This window comes from Hyla sarda, unplaced genomic scaffold, assembly GCF_029499605.1.
Source record: "Hyla sarda isolate aHylSar1 unplaced genomic scaffold, aHylSar1.hap1 scaffold_1779, whole genome shotgun sequence".
Taxonomy (NCBI): domain Eukaryota; kingdom Metazoa; phylum Chordata; class Amphibia; order Anura; family Hylidae; genus Hyla; species Hyla sarda.
This window is the reverse complement of record NW_026608423.1, coordinates 1-20,681: the sequence shown is the minus strand read 5'-3', so window position 1 is coordinate 20,681 and position 20,681 is coordinate 1. Positions and strand designations below refer to the sequence as shown.

General features: G+C 44.6%; 1 protein-coding gene across 2 annotated transcripts; it reads left to right on the top strand.

Annotated features, from left to right (window-relative positions):
• The first annotated feature begins 292 nt into the window (after positions 1 to 292).
• LOC130313527 (oocyte zinc finger protein XlCOF6-like) lies at positions 293 to 4,764 on the top strand. Of its 2 annotated transcripts, none has more exons than XM_056552662.1 (4): positions 293 to 383; positions 467 to 531; positions 698 to 875; positions 2,961 to 4,764. In XM_056552662.1, exons 1-4 carry the CDS (start codon positions 296 to 298, stop codon positions 4,709 to 4,711), a joined length of 2,082 nt encoding a protein of 693 aa, XP_056408637.1. In that variant the 5' UTR covers positions 293 to 295; the 3' UTR covers positions 4,712 to 4,764. The 2 variants fall into 2 exon arrangements, with proteins under 2 accessions (XP_056408637.1, XP_056408636.1); XM_056552661.1 differs by having other exon boundaries at positions 698 to 887.
• Positions 4,765 to 20,681: the final 15,917 nt, after the last annotated feature.

Here is a 20,681-nt window from a genome sequence, read left to right as displayed (position 1 = left end):
ACTGGAGAGGTGACACTGCTGGGACATTATACAGTAATGCAGGGGTCTGGTGATGACTGGAGAGGTGACACTGCTGGGACATTATACAGTAATGGAGGGGTCTGGTGATGACTGGAGAGGTGACACTGCTGGGACATTATACAGTAATGGAGGGGTCTGGTGATGACTGGAGAGGTGACACTGCTGGGAATGCTGGGACATTATACAGTAACACCACTGGAGGGGTCGGGGTGATGACTGTATCATTATGTGTCAGGTTCCTATAAGGTGTCAGGACGTGGCGGTCTATTTCTCCATGGAGGAGTGGGAGTATGTAGAAGGACACAAGGATCAGTACAAGGATCAGGTGATGATGAAGGATCAGCAGCCCCTCACATCACCAGGTAATAGACATGACTATATACACAAGTCCTCTCATTATTTGTATGTAAAGAATGAATTCAGTCTCTGTATGTGTTCCCTACAGTCAGATCCAGTAAGAGAACAGCACCAGAGAGGTGTCCCCGTCCTCTACTTCCACAGGATGATCAGGTAGATGGAGATATTCCGTATGATCTGTAGAAGGGCTGTGAAGCTCTTGTGGTCAGTCCCCTCACCCTCCATGACTCCTCATCTCCTGCTCATCTATAACATCCCACGTGACTTCTCCTACTGTCTGATGACTTTTACAATCTTTCTTCCACATCTTATGAATCAGGGTGAAGATCCGAACAATATTAATGCTCCAGAGACAGATGTGAGCAGTGATGAGCAGTATAAGGAGGACATTCCTACAGGAAAAGATCTGAACAATATTAAAGCTACAGACATAAGGGAAGAAGAAGAAGAGACAGATGTGAGCGGTGATGAGCAGTATAAGGAGGACATTCCTACAGGTAACCACCCAGGTGAGTAGTAACAAGTAAATGCAGAGAACAGTCACAGTTTTTTTTGGTCACTGGCTGCAGTAATTTATGGTAAGTAGTGGTGTAACTAGAGTATTTTTTTATTTTCTTTGGGCTCCAAGGCAAATCTTAGACCACAGGCCCTTCTGTGCGCTCTTACTATAGATTCTACACCTTTTATGCCCCCACACTATTACTGTGCCCCACAGACTGTTCTGTATCTTCTGTTCACCCCCCTACCCGGACCCCCAGAGGAGCCCCCCCTGCAGCCATGATCATTACACCCCTGGATGGAAACATTGCTGCTCAGTAGAGACTGGGAGGAAGAGACCTCGATGCCGGACGATCAGTCATAGACCCTATGGGAAGGACAGTTCAGCTAAAGCCATGTCAGCAAAGTGAATGTACAGGATATGAAGCTTGAAAAGAAGAACAAGTCTTAGCAGTTTAGGCTTCTGGTCGGTAGAGTCTAGTCATGTGATCAGGTTGGTCTCATTAGGTGAACTGCAGTGATCAGACTCCACCCCTCTCTCTGTAAAGTCAGAGGAATCATGGGAAATGTAGGCAGGATGAGAAAACCATTTATGTTCTGTGGCTTAAAGGGGTACTCCGGAGGGGAAAAAATTGATAAAATCAACTGATGACAGAAAGTTATACAGATCTGTAAATTATTTTAATTTAAAAATCTTAACCCTTCCAGTACTTTTCAGCTGCTGTATGCTTCAGAGGAAGTTGTGTAGTTCTTTATGTCTAACCACAGTGCTCTCTGCTGACACCTCTGTTCATGCCAGGAACTGTCCAGAGCAGGAACAAATCCCCATAGCAAACCTCTCCTGCTCTGGACAGTTCCTGACCCGGACTGAAGTGTCAGCAGAGATAAGTACTGGAAGGGTTAAATATACACTGCAGGGAGCTTAGTGGAGCTGATCGGGATCATCACAGGGAAATCACAATGTCCCGATCAGCTGAGAGGATGGTGGGAGGGCCCTTAACTGCCTCCTCCCCATCCGATCGGTTCTCCAAGGCTCCAGTCCGCCATGTCAGGCTGGAGTAATGGAGTACTGATAACACTGATCAATGCTATGCTGCAGTATTGTTCAGTGTATGTAATCAAGGATTGTATGTAATAGTCCCCTATGATTTAACCCCTTCCCTAACAAAAGTTTGAATCACCCCCTTTTCCCATATAACAAATAATAAACATATGTGGTATTGACACATGTGTAAATGTTTTTAACGTTTTTAAAACCGCACGGTCAAAATACCAAAGTCCAGAATTGCGTATATTTGGTCATTTTGTACACCCTAAAAACATTTATAAAAAGTGAACAAAAAGTCCCATTAAAAAAATGGTACAGATAAAAATTTACACATCCTGTATACGGAAAAATAATAGTTATAGGGGTCAGAAGAGGACAATTTTAAACATGCAAATTTATATACAAAAAGTTCAAATTTTTTTTAAATGAAGTAAAACAAAATCAAACCTATATAAGTTGGGTGTCCTTATACCGTATGGACCTACAGAATAAAGGTAAGGTGTCATTGTTACCGAAAAGTGCTGCGTAGAAACGGAAGCCCCCAAATGTTACAAAATAGTGTTTATTCAGTTTTTGCCTTCGTCGGAGATTTTGTGGTGAAATGATTGACGTCATTATAACGTAAAATTAGTAGCGCAAAAAACAACAACAACCTCATATGGGTCTGTAGGTAGAAAACTGAAAGCGTTCTGATTTTTAGAAGGTGAGGTGGAAGAAACGAAAGTGAAAAAACCCTTAAAAAGTCCTTAAGGGGTTAAAGTATTTTTTTAATTAAAATATAAGGAAAACTATACAAGATGATACTAACCTGATGGATAAGTATAATGTCAGTTGTGACATCACGTTATATGGTAGGTGATGAAAAAATCCCAAATTTGCTAAATTGCATTTTATTTCAATAGAATTTTATCCCACAATTTGTTTTCTATTTCACAGTAAAATTGGTCCCACAAAAAACAAACTCTCATGTGACTCTAGATGGAAAAATGTAAATAAGGTTAATACTCAATTATATAATCTGTGTTATTCTCTGCAGATTCTTGTAGCAGGAGATCAGAGGAGAATCTTATATCTTCAGATTATAAAGCAGATGATGATATCACACAAGATACATATGAAGAACATTCCATTATCCCAGATACACCCTCAGCCCTTCACAGCCAAGATCTGTCATCTCATCCTTATATACAGGTCCTGTCTTCTCAGTCATCACAGAAAGGTCACAGAAGGGGTGTTGGACATCAACGAGCTCATACAGGAAAGAAACCATATTCATGCTCAGAATGTGGGAAATGTTTAATTAAGAAGTCAAGTCTTGTTGAACATCAGAAAATTCACACAGGAGAGAAACCATTTTTATGTCCGAAATGTGGTAAATGTTTTATTCAGAAATCAGCTCTTGTTCAACATCAAAGAACTCACACAGGGGAGAAGCCATTTTCATGTTCACAATGTGGGAAATGTTTTACTGCCAAATCAAATCTTCTTAAACATCAGAGAATTCACACAGGAGAGAAGCCATTTTCATGTTCAGAATGTGGAAAATGTTTTACTGAAAAATCACATCTTGTTAAACATCAAAGAACTCACACAGGGGAGAAGCCATTTTCATGCTTAGAATGTGGGAAATGTTTTACTTTTAAATCACATCTTCTTGTACATCAAAGAAATCACACAGGAGAGAAGCCATTTTCATGTTCAGAATGTGGTAAATATTATACTGAAAAATCAAATCTTGTTAAACATCAAAGAACACACACAGGGGAGAAGCCATTTTCATGTTCAGAATGTGGGAAATGTTTTACTGAAAACTCATGTCTTGTTCAACATCAAAGAACTCACACAGGGGAGAAGCCATTTTCATGTTCACAATGTGGGAAATGTTTTACTAAGAAATCAAATATTGTTAAACATCAAAGAACTCACACAGGGGAGAAGCCATTTTCATGCTCAGAATGTGGGAAATGTTTTACTTTCAAAGGAGATGTTACTCGACATAAAAAAACTCACACAGGAGAGAAGCCATTTTCATGTTCAGAATGTGGAAAATCTTTTACTGTAAAATCACATCTTGTTAAACATCAAAGAACTCACACAGGGGAGAGGCCATTTTCATGCTTAGAATGTGGGAAATGTTTTACTTTTAAATCAAATCTTCTTGTACATCAAAGACATCACACAGGAGAGAAGCCATTTTCATGTTCAGAATGTGGTAAATATTATACTGAAAAATCAAATCTTGTTAAACATCAAAGAACACACACAGGGGAGAAGCCTTTTTCATGTTCAGAATGTGGGAAATGTTTTACTGAAAAATCAGGTCTTGTTCAACATCAAAGAACTCACACAGGGGAGAAGCCATTTTCATGTTCACAATGTGGGAACTGCTTTACTAAGAAATCAAATATTGTTAAACATCAAAGAACTCACACAGGGGAGAAGCCATTTTCATGCTCAGAATGTGGGAAATGTTTTACTTTCAAAGGAGATGTTACTCGACATAAAAAAACTCACACAGGAGAGAAGCTATTTTCATGCTCAGAATGTGGGAAATGTTTTACTGAGAAATCAAATCTTGTTAGACATCAAAGAACTCACACAGGGGAGAAGCCATTTTCATGTGCAGAATGTGGGAAATGTTTTACTCAGCAATCAAATCTTGTTAAACATCAAAGAACTCACACAGGGGAGAAGCCATTTTCATGTGCAGAATGTGGGAAATGTTTTACTCAGCAATCAAATCTTGTTAAACATCAAAGAACTCACACAGGAGAGAAGCCAATTTAGAGCAATAAATGATGCAGATAACACATCTATATATTATCCATGTACATAGGATATCTGACATTTATACATATATCATATACTGCATCTCCAAACTTGTTCCCAATTGTTAATAAAGTTTTCTTTTAGAACGTAGTCACCGATCCAGCGATGTCATCACTATAGTTTACATGGTAGGAAAAGAGTGTGATATATGGTTGTGATATTCACTGCTCCTCATGGAGAAGACCCAACAGGCATAATCCATGGGGAGCTGCTACTGGAGACCCAAACACCTCACAGAGAAGGGACTTATTCCAGTGATGAAGAATTCCAGGACGGTCCGGGCTTCACCTGCTGAGACCCTTTTAGAAAGATTGTGTTATCCCCGATCCTTGCTGATCATGTGGCGTCCGATCACTGGACACCTCAGTCTGTGCTCGGCTGTTTCTGCAGCTCCCATAGTGAATGTACCTCCTCCCTACCTGGGGACACTGGGGTCCCTGTTATTGAGATACAGGGGATAGATGACACAACCCCCTCTCCACCCCGTGATGTACTTTTATGTTATTATGATTACTTTCCCGACTGTCTTGGCAGTGTAACCCTATGTATGCCGCAGTCAGTACTGATTGTGGCATCTATAGGGTTAAACTGTCTTGCTCCCCCAGTCATGGCCTCCAGGTCTACCAGGCGCTGTTGCCTATGAGGCCCGACCTCGGTAACACTGACAGTTATACTGCGCTGTAGTACAGATGTATGGTGGTGTAGTATAACAGCGATTAGACGAAAGCAGCTTCAGGTCCTAAATAAAAACGTATGGTCCCTGTCCCAATAAAGCCGTATATTATTACAAAAAAAACTCCCCCGCGATCTCCCTGCTGCACACAGTGTTCGTTTAGGATGTCTGCTGCAGCGTCGGAGGCTTGTGACGTCACCGCCACGCCCCCCTCATGATGTCACAGCCATGCCCCTCAATGCAAGTCTATGGGAGGCGGCGTGACTGCAGTCAGGCCCCCTCCCATAGACTTACATTGAGGGGGCGTGGCCGTGACGTCACGAGCCTCCGCCCTGTATCGCCAGTCATCCGGCACGGAGCGAATTATCCAATAAATCTTAAGCAGGCATACTGTGTGAGTTCAGTACGATTATTGAGAATGAAGATTACAGATGTTTTCTACGGAATACTAGGTGAATGGTAGAATGGAATGTCCATAGACTATAATGGGAAGAACATTTTATTTGGAGCCTAAACCATTTACCATATGAAATTATCATTTACCACAAGTGTCCCCAGACAGAGCCGCACAGTGTAAAATGGAAATGACCTGGGATTATAGCTGTTTATTATAGAATGCAAAGGTGAATGACAAGATGGAATGTCCCTAGACCAGTGATTCCCAACCGCGGTTCAGCACTGCCCGTGGTGCCGCGGGATTTTGCCGTGATTTTTTTTATTTTTTATTATAATTTTTTTTTTTAATGTCCCGCCCCGGCCTGACGGCGCAGGGGGGAAGGGAAGTCTGCGTGCGCACTGCGCGCACAGCGTCCCCCTGCATCTCCTCCCGTCTCCTGTGTTCCCCTCCGTCTCCCGCGTCCCCTGTGTTCCCCATCATTCCTCCTCTGTTCCCTGTGTCCCCCGCGTCCCCCTCCTTCACCCTCCGTCTCCTTCCGTCCCCCTCTCCCTTACGGCGCAGGGAGCCGAAAATGGGTCCCTGCCTGGGGCGGAACGAGCTGCACCTGCGCCGGACTCCCGTGCCTGCTGTGGAACTGCAAGCTGCACGGGCCGGCTTGCTTAAGGTACCGTACCCTTTCCACCCCTCAGTTCACCTTCTCAACCCTGTCTAAACCCCCCACCGTCACCCAAGTCCACCCTCTGTCCCCCCTGTCAGCCATGACTGCCTCCCCCTGTCAACCCCCCCCTCTCAGCCATGTCCGCCTTGTCCACCTCCCTGTCCATCTCTATCACCCTCCCCCCCCCCTGTCACCCATGTAATCCCACCCTGTCACCCATGTAATCCCACCCTGTCACCCATGTAATCCCACCCTGTCACCCATGTCCACCTCCCCCTGTCACCCATGTCCACCTCCCCCTGTCACCCATGTCCACCCCCCCTGTCACCCATGTCCACCCTCCCCCTGTCACCCATGTCCACCCTCCCCCTGTCACCCATGTCCACCCTCCCCCTGTCACCCATGTCCACCCTCCCCCTGTCACCCATGTCCTCCCTCCCCCTGTCACCCATGTCCTCCCTCCCCCTGTCACCCATGTCCTCCCTCCCCCTGTCACCCATGTCCACCCTCCCCGTCACTCATGTCCACCCCCTCTCACACATGTCCCCCCACCTATCATCCCCGTCACCCATTTCCACCCTCCTGTCATCCATGTCTGCCTTGTCCACTCCCCAGTCTACCCTGTCACCCATGTCCACCCTCCCTGTCACCCAAGTTCACCTTCATGTCACCCATGTCCACCCCCTCTCACACATGTCCCCCCCACCTATCATCCCAGTCACCCATGTCCACCTCCCCTCTCACCCATGTCCACCCTCCTGTCATCCACGTCTGCCTTGTCCACCCCCTGTCCATCCCTGTCACTCATGTTTACCCCCGTCTACCCCCGTAGTCTACCCTGTCACCCATGTCCACCCTCCTGTTCACCCATCTGTCCCTTTGTCACCCCAGTCCACCCCTCTCTGTCACTCCTGTCCCTCTTTTACCCCCATGTCCACCCCTCTGACCCCCTGTCACCAATGTCCACCCCCCCCTGTCACCCATGTCCACCCCCCCTGTCACCCATGTCCACCCCCCCCCCTGTCACCCATGTCCACCCCCCCACCTGTTACCCATGTCCACCCCCCCTGTCACCCATGTCCACCCCCCCCTGTCACCCATGTCCACCCCCCCTGTCACCCATGTCCACCCCCCCGTCACCCATGTCCACCCCCCCCGTCACCCATGTCCATCCTCCCTGTCACCCATGTCCACCCTCCCTGTCACTCATGTCCACCCCCTCTCACACATGTCCCCCCACCTGTCATCCCCGTCACCCATGTCCACCTCCCCTCTCACCCATGTCCACCCTCCTGTCATCCATGTCTGCCTTGTCCACTCCCCTGTCCAACCCTGTCACTCATGTTTACCCCCCCCCCCCGTCTACCCCCGTAGTCTACCCTGTCACCCATGTCCACCCTCCTGTTCACCCATCTGTCCCTTTGTCACCCTTGTCCACCCCTCTGACCCCCTGTCTCCCATGGCCACTCTCCTGTCATCCATGTCCACCCCCATCCAACCCTCTGTCACCCCTGCCCATCCCTGTCACCCATGTTCACCCTCCATTGTCCACCCCTCTGACCACATCCTTGTCACCCATGTCCACCCCTCTGACCACATCCTTGTCACCCATGTCCACCCTTCCCTGTCACCCATGTCCACCCTTCCCTGTCACCCATGTCCATCCCCCCAGTCACCCATGTCACCCATGTTCACCTTCCTGTCACCCATGTCCACCCCCCATCACTCATGTCTACCCGCACTAACACATGTCCCCCCACCTATCATCCCCGTCACCCATGTCCACCCCCCCCTCTCACCCATGTCCACCCTCCTGTCATCCACGTCTGCCTTGTCCACTCCCCTGTCCATCCCTGTCACTCATGTTTACCCCCCTGTCTACCCCCGTTGTCTACTCTGTCACCCATGTCCACCCTCCTGTTCACCCATCTGTCCCTTTGTTACCCCAGTCCACCCCTCTGTCACTCCTGTCCCTCTTTTACCCCCTTGTCCACCCCTCTGACCCCCTGTCCACCCTCCTGTCACCCATGTCCACCCCCTGTCCACCCCTCTGTCACCTCTATGCCCCCGTCACCCATGTTCACTCTTCTACACCCATCTATCACCCTTGTACACCTCCCTACACCCCTCTGTACACTCCTCTACACCCCTCTGTCACCCATGTACACTTCTCTACACCCCTCTGTCATCCATGTACACTCCTCTACACCCCTCTGTCACCCATGTACACCCATCTGTCACCCATGTACACTTCTCAACACCCCTCTGTCACCCATGTACACTTCTCAACACCCCTCTGTCACCCATGTACACTTCTCAACACCCCTCTGTCACCCATGTACACTCCTCTATACCCCTCTGTCATCCATGTACAATCAACTACACCCCTCTGTCACCCATGTTCACTCCTTTACACCCCTCTGTCACCCATGTACACCCCTCTGTCACCCATGTACACTCCTCTATACCCCTCTGTCACCCATGTACACTCATCTACACCCCTCTGTCACCCATGTACACTCATCTACACCCCTCTGTCACCCATGTACACTCCTCTACACCCCTCTGTCACCCATGTACACTCCTCTACACCCCTGTGTCAACCATGTACACTCCTCTACACCCCTCTGTCACTCATGTACACCCATCTGTCACCCATGTACACTCCTCTACACCCATCTGTCAAACATGTACACTCCTCTATACCCCTCTGTCACCCATGTACACTCCTCTACACCCCTCTGTCACTCATGTACACTCCTCTACACCCCTCTGTCACTCATGTACACTCCTCTACACCCATCTGTCCACTCCTCTACACCCCTGTCACCCATGTACGCTACTATACACCCCTTTGTACATTTCTTCACACCCCTTTCACCCATGTATGCTCCTCTACACCCTCTGTCACCCATGTACACTCCTCTATACCCCTCTGTCACCCATGTACACTCCTCTACACCCATTTGTCACACATGTACACTACTCTACACCCCTGTTACCCATGTACACTCCTCTACACCCCTTTGTACACTCCTCAACACCACTTTGTACACTCCTCTACACCCCTTTCACCCATGTATGCTCCTCTACACCCCTGTCACCCATGTACACTCTTCTGCACCCCCCTGTCACCCATGTACACTCCTCTATACCCCTTTGTCACCCATGTACACTCCTCTACACCCCTCTGTCACCCATGTACAACCCTCTATACCCCTCTGTCACCCATGTACACTCCTCTACACCCCTCTGTCACCCATGTACACTCCTTTACACCCCTCTGTCACCCATGTACACCCATTTGTCACCCATGTACACTCCTCTACACCCCTCTGTCACCCATGTACACCCATCTGTCACCCATGTACACTCCTCTATACCCCTCTGTCACTCATGTACACTCCTCTATACCCCTCTGTCACTCATGTACACTCCTCTACACCCCTCTGTCACTCATGTACACTCCTCTACACCCATCTGTCCACTCCTCTACACCCCTGTCACCCATGTACGCTCATATACACCCCTTTGTACATTCCTCTACACCCCTTTCACCCATGTATGCTCCTCTACACCCCTGTCAGCCATGTACACTCCTCTACACCCCTCTGTCACCCATGTACACTCCTCTACACCCCTCTGTCACCCATGTACACCCATCTGTCACCCATGTACACTCCTCTATACCCCTCTGTCACTCATGTACAGTCCTCTATACCCCTCTGTCACCCATGTACACCCCTCTGTCACTCATGTACACTCCTCTACACCCATCTGTCCACTCCTCTACACCCCTGTCACCCATGTACGCTCATATACACCCCTTTGTACATTCCTCTACACCCCTTTCACCCATGTATGCTCCTCTACACCTCTGTCAGCCATGTACACTCCTCTACACCCCTCTGTCACCCATGTACACTCCTCTACACCCCTCTGTCACCCATGTACACCCATCTGTCACCCATGTACACTCCTCTACACCCCTCTGTCACCCATGTACACTCCTCTACACCCCTCTGTCACCCATGTACACCCATCTGTCACCCATGTACACTCCTCTATACCCCTCTGTCACTCATGTACAGTCCTCTATACCCCTCTGTCACCCATGTACACCCATCTGTCACCCATGTACACTCCTCTACACCCCTCTGTCACCCATGTACATCCATCTGTCACCCATGGACACTCCTCTATACCCCCCTGTCACCCATGTACACTCCTCTACACCCCTCTGTCACCCATGTACACTCCTCTACACCCATCTGTCACCCATGTACGCTCATCTACACCCCTGACACCCATGTACGCTCCTCTATACCCCTGTCACCCATGTACGCTCCTCTACACCCCTCTAAACCCCTCTGTCACCCATATCCACCCCTCCGTCACCCATGTACGCTCCTCTACACCCCTCTAAACCCCTCTGTCACCCATGTCCACCCCTCTGTCACCCATGTCCACTATTCTACACCCCTCTGTCACCCATGTAAAAAAAAAGAAAAAAAAAGTTTGGCGCCTAATAGATTTGTTTTGCAGGTTTAAAGGTGAAGAATTGTGTGTGGAAGAAATCGTGATGATGGCCCAGACCAGTTGGAGAAGAGAAGGCAACAATGCAATTTAGAGAAGACGTCATTGGTGAGTTGCTGTATAAAGCAGCACTTTAAACTACATAAATAGATATAGTGCATTGCGTTTTTTATCGTTTTTTCCTTTTTTTTTTTTTCTTGCTTGTCAACCTCGGTAGCGTTGCCCCGAGGAAAAAAAAATTTCCGAGGTGTGCCCCGACCCGAAAAAGGTTGGGAAACACTGCCCTAGACTATAATGGGAAGGAAATATGAGCTCATTTACATGTAAATCTGTGTTATTTAGGAAATTAGCCTTTACCACAAGTGTCCCCAGGTAGAGTAGCACATTGTAAGATTAAAATTACCTGGGGTTATAGCTGTTTATTATAGAATGCAAAGGTGAATGACAAAATGGAATGTCCATAGACTATAATGGGAAGAAGATTTTTATTTAAAGTATGAACCATTTAACATATCGAATACATCTTAAGGTTACAGTCCCACATACCGCTTACACAGCCTATTTCACACTGCGCTAAATCTGCTGCATTATCCCCGATCACCATACACATAGGGCTTTCTGGCGGCAGCTCTGTGTGTGCAGTGAGTTTGGGTAAGCGGTATGTGGAACCGTACCCTTAACCTCTTATGCCCTGTGCCCGCTCCCGGTCTATAACGCTGAGTTACGCCATGACCCCGCATCATAGTAGGTCGGTCCCGGCGTCTAATGAAAGCCGGGACCCTGGGCTAATAGCGTGCGGCACTGATCGTTGTGCCACATGCTATTAACCCTTTAGACACGGTTGATCGCCGTGTATAAAGTTGAAAAAATCCCGGCAGGTCAGTCAAATCGCGATGTCCCAATCAGCTAGGACGCGAGCGGTGGGTCCCTTACCTGCCTCCGTTGCGTCCGATTGGTGATTGACTTTTCCATGCCTGAGATCTAGTCAGGAGAAGTCAAGCCCCGATAACACTGATCATCCGCATGTAGTTCTATGCTGATGATCAGTATTAGGAATTAATGTAATGCATGTTATAGCCACTAGAGGGGGTTATAATATAGCAAAAAAAAAAAGTTACTAATGATGAATTAACCCCTTCCCTAATAAAAGTAAGAATCACCCCCCTTTTTCCATGTGGTATCGCTGCGTGCGGAAATGCTTTAACTATAAAAATAAATCGTTAATTAAACCGCATGGTCAATCGCATACACGCAAAAAAAAAATCAGAAATAGCGTTTTTTTGGTCACTTTTTATAGCACAAAAAAAATAATAAAAACCGATCAAAAAGTCCAATCAAAACAAAAATGGTCCCGATAAAAACTTCAGATCAATGATCTCCCTGTACGCGGAAAAATAAAGTTATAGGGGTAAGAATATGACAATTATAAACGTATAAATTCTCCTGCATGTAGTTATGATTTTTTTTCTCACAGAAAAGGATTGCAGTAACACATGTTTTGCTATACACATGTTTATTCCCTTTGTGTGTATTGGAACCAAACAAAAAAAGGAGGAAAAAAAAGCAAATTGGACATAATGTCACCAAACTCCAAAAATGGTCTGGACAAAATTATTAGCACCCTTAACTTAATATTTGGTTGCACATCCTTTGGAAAAAATAAGTGAAATCAGTGGCTTCCTATAACCATCAATAAGCTTCTTACACCTCTCAGCCGGAATGTTGGATCACTCTTCCTATAACCATCAATAAGCTTCTTACACCTCTCAGCCGGAATGTTGGATCACTCTTCCTTTACAAACTGCTCCAGGTCTCTTATTGGAAGGCGCCTTTTCCCAACAGTAATTATAAGATCTCTCCACAGGTGATCAATGGGATTTAGATCTGGACTCATTGCTGACACTTCAGAACTCTCCAGCACTTTGTTGTCATCCATTTCTGGGGGCTTTTTGATGTATGTTTGGGGTCATTGTCCTGCTGGAAGACTCAAGATCTCGGATGCAAACCCAGCTTTCTGACACTGGGCTGTACAGTGTGACCCAAAATCCGTTGGTAATCCTAAGATTTCATGATGTCTTGTACACATTCAAGGCCCCCAGTGCCAGAGGCAGCAAAACAACCCAAAATATCATTGACCTCCACCATATTTCACTGTAGGTACTGTGTTCTTTTCTTTGTAGGCCTCATTACCTTTTCGGTAAACAGTAGAATGATGGGCTTTACCAAAAAGCTCTATCTTGGTCTCATCTGTCCACAAGACGTTTTCCCAGAAGGATTTTGGTTACTTAAGTTGATTTTGGCAAAATGTGGTCTTGCTATTTTCTGTCTCTGTGTCAGCAGTGGGGTCCTCCTGGGTCTCCTGCCATAGTGGGGTCCTCCTGGGTCTCCTCCATAGTGGGGTCCTCCTGGGTCTCCTGCCATAACGTTTCATTTCATTTAAATGTCGACGGATAGTTTGCGCTGACACTGCTCCCTGAGCCTGCAGAAGAGCTTGAATATCTTTGGAACTTGTTTGGGGCTGCTTATCCACCATCCGGACGATCCTGTGTTGACACCTTTCATCAATTTTTTTTCTTCCACCCACATCCAGGCAGATTAGCTAAAGTGCCATGGGTTGCAAATTTCTTGATAATGTTGCGCACTGTGGACAAAGGCAAATCTAGATCTCTGGAGATGGACTTGTAACCTTGAGATTGTTGATATTTTTCCACAATTTTGGTTCTCATGTTCTCAGACAGTTCTCTTCTCCTCTTTCTGTTGCCCATGCTTAGTGTGGCACACACAGACACACAATGCAAAGACTAAGTGAACTTCTCTCCTTTTTATCTGCTTTCAGTTATGATTTATATATTGCCTACACCTGTTACTTGCCCCAGGTGAGTTTAAAGGAGCATCACATGCTTGAAATAATTTATCCACAATTTAGAAAGGGTGCGAATAATTTTGTCCAGCCCATTTTTGGAGTTTGGTGACATTATGACCAATTTGCTTTTTTTCCTCCCTTTTTTGGTTTAGTTCCAATACACACAAAGGGAATAAACATGTGTATAGAAAAACATGTGTCACTGCAATCCTTTCCTGTGAGAAATACTTCATTTTATAGAAACATTTCAGGGGTGCCAACATTTACGGCCATGACTGTATATAAGTAGGGATCATTATAACCGTATGGACCTACAGAATAAAGAGAAGGTGTCATTTTTACTGAATATTGTACTGCGTAGAAACGGAAGCCCCCAAAAGTTACTACATTTTTTTCAATTTTGTCACACAATTATTTTTTTTGTTTTACTGTGGATTTTTTGGTAAAATGACTAATGTCAATACAAAGTAGAATTCGTGGCGCAAAAAATAATCCATAACGTGGAATTTTAGGTGTAAAATTGAAAGCGTTATGATTTTTAGAAGGTGATGTGGAAAAAAATGAAAGTGCAGCAAAAACGGGAAAACCCTGCGTCCTTAAGGGGTTAAAGGGGTACTCTGGTGGAAAAATTATCATTTTACATTACCTGGTGCCAGAAAGTTAAACAGGTTTGTAAATTACTTCTATTAAAAAATCTTAACCCTTCCAGTACTCCAGTGTATACTACAGAGGAAGTTCTTTTCTTTTTGGATTTCTTTTCTGTCTGACCACAGTTCTCTCTGCTGACACCTCTGTCCATGTCAGGAACTGTCCAGAGCAAGAACAAAACCCCATAGCAAACCTCTCCTGCTCTGGACCGTTCCTAAAATGGACAGAGGTGTTAGCAGAGAGCACTGTGGTCAGACTGGAAAGAAATCCAAAAAGAAAATAATTTCATCTATAGTATACAGCCGCTAATAAGTATTGGAAGGATTAAGAATTTTTAATAGAAGTAATTTACAAATCTGTTTAACTTTCTGGCACCAGTTGATTTATATAAAAAAAAAAAAGTTTTCCACCAGAGTACCCCCTTAACGATACAGGGCGTCATAGCGGGTCGGGCCGCGCGCTATTAACCCTTTAGACGTAGCATTTAAAGTTGATTGCTGTGTCTGAAGTAAAACTAAACTACTCCCAGCAGCTCAGTGGGTTTTTCGGGACCACTGTGGCAAAATCACGGTGTCCCGAACAGCTGGAGGACACGAAGAGGGTCCCTACCTTCCTCCTACGTGTCTGATTGCCAAATGACTGCTCAGTGCCTGAGATCCAGGCATGAGCAGTCAAGCGGCAGAATCATTGATCAATGTTATTCTATGGGATAACAATGATCAATGTAAAGGATCAGTGTGTGCAGTGTTATAGCCCCCTATGGGATAACAGTGATCAATGTAAAAGAGCAGTGTGTGCAGTGTTCTAGTCTCCTATGGGATAACAATGATCAATATAAAGATCAGTGTGTGCAGTGTTATAGTCTCCTATGGAATAACAATGATCAATGTAAAAGATCTGTGTGTGCAGTGTTATAGTCTCCTTTGGAATAACAATGATCAATGTAAAAGATCAGTGTGTGCAGTGTTATAGTCTCCTATGGGATAACAATGATCAGTATAAGAGATCAGTGTGTGCAGTGTTATAGTCTCCTATGGGATAACAATGATTAATGTAAGAGATCAGTGTGTGCAGTGTTATAGTCCCCTATGGGATAACAATGATTAATGTAAGAGATCAGTGTGTGCAGTGTTATAGTCTCCTATGGGATAACAATGATCAATGTAAAAGATCAGTGTGTGCAGTGTTATAGTCTCCTATGGGATAACAATGATCAGTATAAGAGATCAGTGTGTGCAGTGTTATAGTCCCCTATGGGATAACAATGATCAGTATAAGAGATCAGTGTGTGCGGTGTTATAGTCTCCTATGGGATAACAATGATTAATGTAAGAGATCAGTGTGTGCAGTGTTATAGTCTCCTATGGGATAACAATGATCAGTTTAAGAGATCAGTGTGTGCAGTGTTATAGTCTCCTATGGGATAACAGTGATCAGTGTAAGAGATCAGTGTGTGCAGTGTTATAGTCTCCTATGGGATAACAATGATCAGTATAAGAGAACAGTGTGTGCATTGTTATAGTCCCCTATGGGATAACAATGATCAGTATAAGAGATCAGTGTGTGCAGTGTTATAGTCTCCTATGGGATAACAATGATCAGTATAAGAGATCAGTGTGTGCGGTGTTATAGTCTCCTATGGGATAGCAATGATTAATGTAAGAGATCAGTGTGTGCAGTGTTATAGTCTCCTATGGGATAACAATGATCAGTGTAAGAGATCAGTGTGTGCAGTGTTATAGTCTCCTATGGGATAACAATGATCAGTATAAGAGATCAGTGTGTGCAGTGTTATAGTCTCCTATGGGATAACAATGATCAGTATAAGAGATCAGTGTGTGCGGTGTTATAGTCTCCTATGGGATAACAATGATTAATGTAAGAGATCAGTGTGTGCAGTGTTATAGTCTCCTATGGGATAACAATGATCAGTGTAAGAGATCAGTGTGTGCAGTGTTATAGTCTCCTATGGGATAACAATGATCAGTATAAGAGAACAGTGTGTGCATTGTTATAGTCCCCTATGGGAGCTATTACAGTGCAAAAAAAAAGTTAATAAAGATCATTTAACCCCTTCCCTAATAAAACTCATATGGCGGATTAATGGATTTAGTTATGTTGCTATTGTTCTGTTCTGATTTTTTGGTCTATTTGTTTTTAGCATTTTATGTATTAATTGGTTTTATCACCTTTTTCTTCTTTCTCTGCACACTTACCCTTTCTTTTTTCTCTTTTCTTTTCTCTTTACTTCCTTCCTTCCTTCTCCTTTTTTTTCGTTTTCCTCTTCTTTTTCCCATGTTCTTTTTCTCCTGGTTTTCTTTTGCTGTTTTCTTCTTCCTTTTTCTCACCGATGCCTTTTACCTGGTTAAATGAAGATGGCTTCCAACCTGCGTTCTCCCTGGATATTCTACTATTATGAATATATATGTACATGTATACTATCTGCTATGTTTAATAGATTTCATCAGTGATCAGACGCTTTACTCTCTTTCTTTTGACATTACTATACACCCAGGCCCGTTGCTACAGGACAGGCAAACCAAGCAATTCCCCCCATCACCAGGGTTGGATTAACAATCGTACTCTTGGAGGTTGTGCTCCGGGCCCCAGGCACCCAGTCAAACAAGAGGGCCCCCAAATGTCTGACATTTTTTTTTAAATAAACTCATTTGCAGCTTTGGAGTTCTTCTCACCTCACCACAATCCCGCTCCCCCCACCCCCGCTGCACTTGGCATGTTCCCTCAGCCCCGGACTCTTCTCTCAGCCTTCAGCCGTCTGAGCAGGAGGAGGGGTAGGGGGGAGGAGAGAGCTGTGAGGAAAGGAGACTGCAGAGGCTGTACAACATGGGGCCTGACTACAGTAGGTGTCCCTGCATGTATATATATATGTATAAGCAGGTGTGTGTGGATATATATATGTGTATGTCTATGTACTGTGTCTGTGTGTGTGTTACTTCTGTGGATGACTATATGTAAAGTGCATGTGTGTATCTATATCAGTGTTTCCCAACCAGGGTGCCTCCAGTTGTTGCAAAACTACAACTCCCAGCATGCCCAGACAGCCAAAGGCTGTCTGGGCATGCTGGGAGTTGTAGTTTTGCAACCTCTGTAGGCATCCTGGTTGGGAAACACTGATCTATTCTATCTGTGTGTGTGTATGAAGCATGTATAGTATGTAATGTGTACAGTATTTGTGTATGTATGATGCATGTATAATATGTAATGTGTACAGTGTGTGCTGTGTGTGTGGTATGATGCATGTATAGTATGTAATGTGTACAGTGTGTGTGCGTGTATGATGCATGTACAGTATGTAATGTGTACAGTGTGTGTGTATGATGCATGTACAGTATGTAATGTGTACAATGTGTGTGTATGATGCATGTACAGTATGTAATGTGTACAGTGTGTTGTGTGTGTATGACGCATACATGTACAGTATGTAATGTGTAGAGTGTGTTGTGTGTGTATGAAGCATGTACAGTATGTAATGTGTACAGTGTGTGTGTATGATGCATGTATAGTATGTAACATGTACAGTGTGTGTGTATGATGCATGTACAGTGTGTTGTGTGTATGATGCATGTACAGTATGTAATGTGTACAGTATGTGTGTGTATGATGCAAGTACGGTATGTAATGTGTACAGCATGTGTGTGTATGATGCATGTACAGTATGTAATGTGTACAGTGTGTTGTGTGTGTATGATGCATGTACAGTATGTAATGTGTACAGTGTGTTGTGTGTGTATGAAGCATGTACAGTATGTAATGCCAGCACAACAGCCTAATACACGGGTGCACACTGCCATGGCATATACAGAGTATACAAAAAAAGAGGATTGCAGCAACACACATTGGTCAAAAAAATTGAGGCTCTTAGCGCACTTTTTGATCAAAACGTGTCCCCCATCCACCACGGGGAGGTGGCCTCATTTAGGATGGGAACCTAGCACAAATTCTGAGCCTAACACTCAACTATCCACTCACCTCTGCTGGGCATATAGCCTCTGACTAGGTGACATGCTGGATCCATTTAAAACTCCACCTGTGAGAAAGGGGGAGGGGTGCACAGCTAAAGAGGGTGCCATATCCCCCTGAATTGTACATACAAGAAAAAAGAAAGATAGCCAGCACAACAGCCTAATACACGGGTGCACACTGCCATGGCATATACAGAGTATATAAAAAAAGAGGATTGCAGCAGCACACATTGGTCAAAAAAATTGAGGTTCTTAGCGCACTTTTTGATCAAAACGTGTCCCCCATCCACCACGGGGAGGTGGCCTCATTTAGGATGGGAACCTAGCACAAAGGCTAGGCTCAGAATTTTTGCTAGGGAATGCATGTTCCTAGGGAATGCATGGTGGGTTGGGCCTCTGGGGAATTGAATAAGCCGAGGGTACTAATGACTGTTGCTACAGATACTTCGGTTCTGTCAGCCACCAAGGTATTAGTGGGTTAGGTGCTTGATGCCAGAGGTTCAAAGAGTCTCCCTGGAGGCGGTCTTGAACATACGTGTATACAAGGAAGTATAACACGGGAGTCCTTCGGCCTATAAGACATTCCTGTGACCCTCCCTAGAAACTGTGCATGTGTGTGTGTATGGGCAGATTCTCTGGGAGGTTGCATTGCAGGGAAAACTAATAATCCTTCCTGCAGGGATCTGTGAGAGAAGGTATTAGTGAATTTGGCAAATTGCCAGGATACGTGCTTAAAGCACAGGGATTTCCCTGGTAATAAGATACCTCTGACCTGTCCAAGGAAGTGTATTGTACATTGTTTGTATATGTCATGTCAAAAGTGTGTCTGTGTTGTATATTAAGTTGTTGAGTAGGATTGATGGTCTCAGTGCCTCCTAAAGAATGTTACTTGGTGATTTTGGATGGTAGTTTGAGTGGATAAATGGCTGTGTGCATTGTGTTGAGGAAGAAAATTGGTGTTCTTTGGTCCGGTGTGTGCAAGTGGTAGGAGCAGATTGTTGTAAATAGCTTGATAGGATTGTTGTCAGAAATAGAGACTCAACGTTTTGGTGGAAAATAACAGGTGATTTATGAAGGGAAAAGCATGTGAAAATTTAAGTAGTTGAAAAGTTGGAATATACTGCTGATGGTTAATGGATAGAGGTAGTCATATCCAGCTGTGTTATATACAGTATTTGTATACAGTTATAAGGCAAAGGGAAATGTAAAGGTGACTGCTGCTGTTTAGGAGGATGATGCTGCAGAAGATGCAGACTCATGAAGTTGGATTAGCAGAGCTGAAAGTGTTTATGCACGTGATATTATGGTACAGGAATGTAGAATAGTTCAAGAAGTTTGCTTAAACTGTAAAACAGTGTCAATACTTTGTTCAGGAATGCAGATGATGTGCTAGGGCTCTGGGAAAGTTGGGTGTATGTAGTCATGTGATGACGTTCATAGAATGGTTCTTGTGATATAAAGTATGTTGTATATGTGTGATTAAGATTAAATGAATTTGGACATATATCTTATTACCATCTAAATAATACAAAAACCCAAGCTTTACCATTTAACGTTACTCCTTATACTCTTTCACTTCTAAATAGTATTCAATATTTAGGAGTACACTTAGCCCATGACACCCTATATACTACTAACTATGAACTCCTGTTAACCCATATCTCTTCGGAAACACAAAAACTCACAAAATCGGATATCTCCTGGACGGGAAGAATAGCCACATTCAAAATGTTCCTGCTTCCAAAATTTTTATACCACTTTAGGACCCTTCCTATTCTCCTCCCTAAGTCCTTTTTTCAGAAAGCCAATCGTACATTGTCAAACTTTATCTGGGCGAGCAAAAAAACCCAGAATTTCATTATCTATTCTTACTAAATCCAAAAGGGCTGGTGGATTAAGCACTCCGGATATTAGAGGATACTACATCACAACACTTGTTTCTTTACTGAAGCATTGGTGGAATGTAGATACAAACTCCTCATGGGCCATGATTGAACAACTTTCAACTTATCCATACACATTATACAACATGCTCTTCCTTCCTGCCTGGAAATTACCAGTCCCTAAATTACATAACCCGTTAGTCAGAGCCTCCTACAAAGCCTGGACACAATATCTAAACTCATTAACCCCCCTTAAATATTCAACTATAGAGGATCTTCCCCTCTCC

Coding starts and splice junctions, on each gene's coding strand:
- LOC130313527 (XM_056552661.1), top strand. CDS start 296: ATGGAGGAGTGGGAGTATGTAGAAGGACACAAGGATCAGTACAAGGAT. Junction 384..466: donor GCAGCCCCTCACATCACCAG/GTAATAGACATG, acceptor TGTTCCCTACAG/TCAGATCCAGTAAGAGAACA. Junction 888..2,960: donor TCCTACAGGTAACCACCCAG/GTGAGTAGTAAC, acceptor TATTCTCTGCAG/ATTCTTGTAGCAGGAGATCA.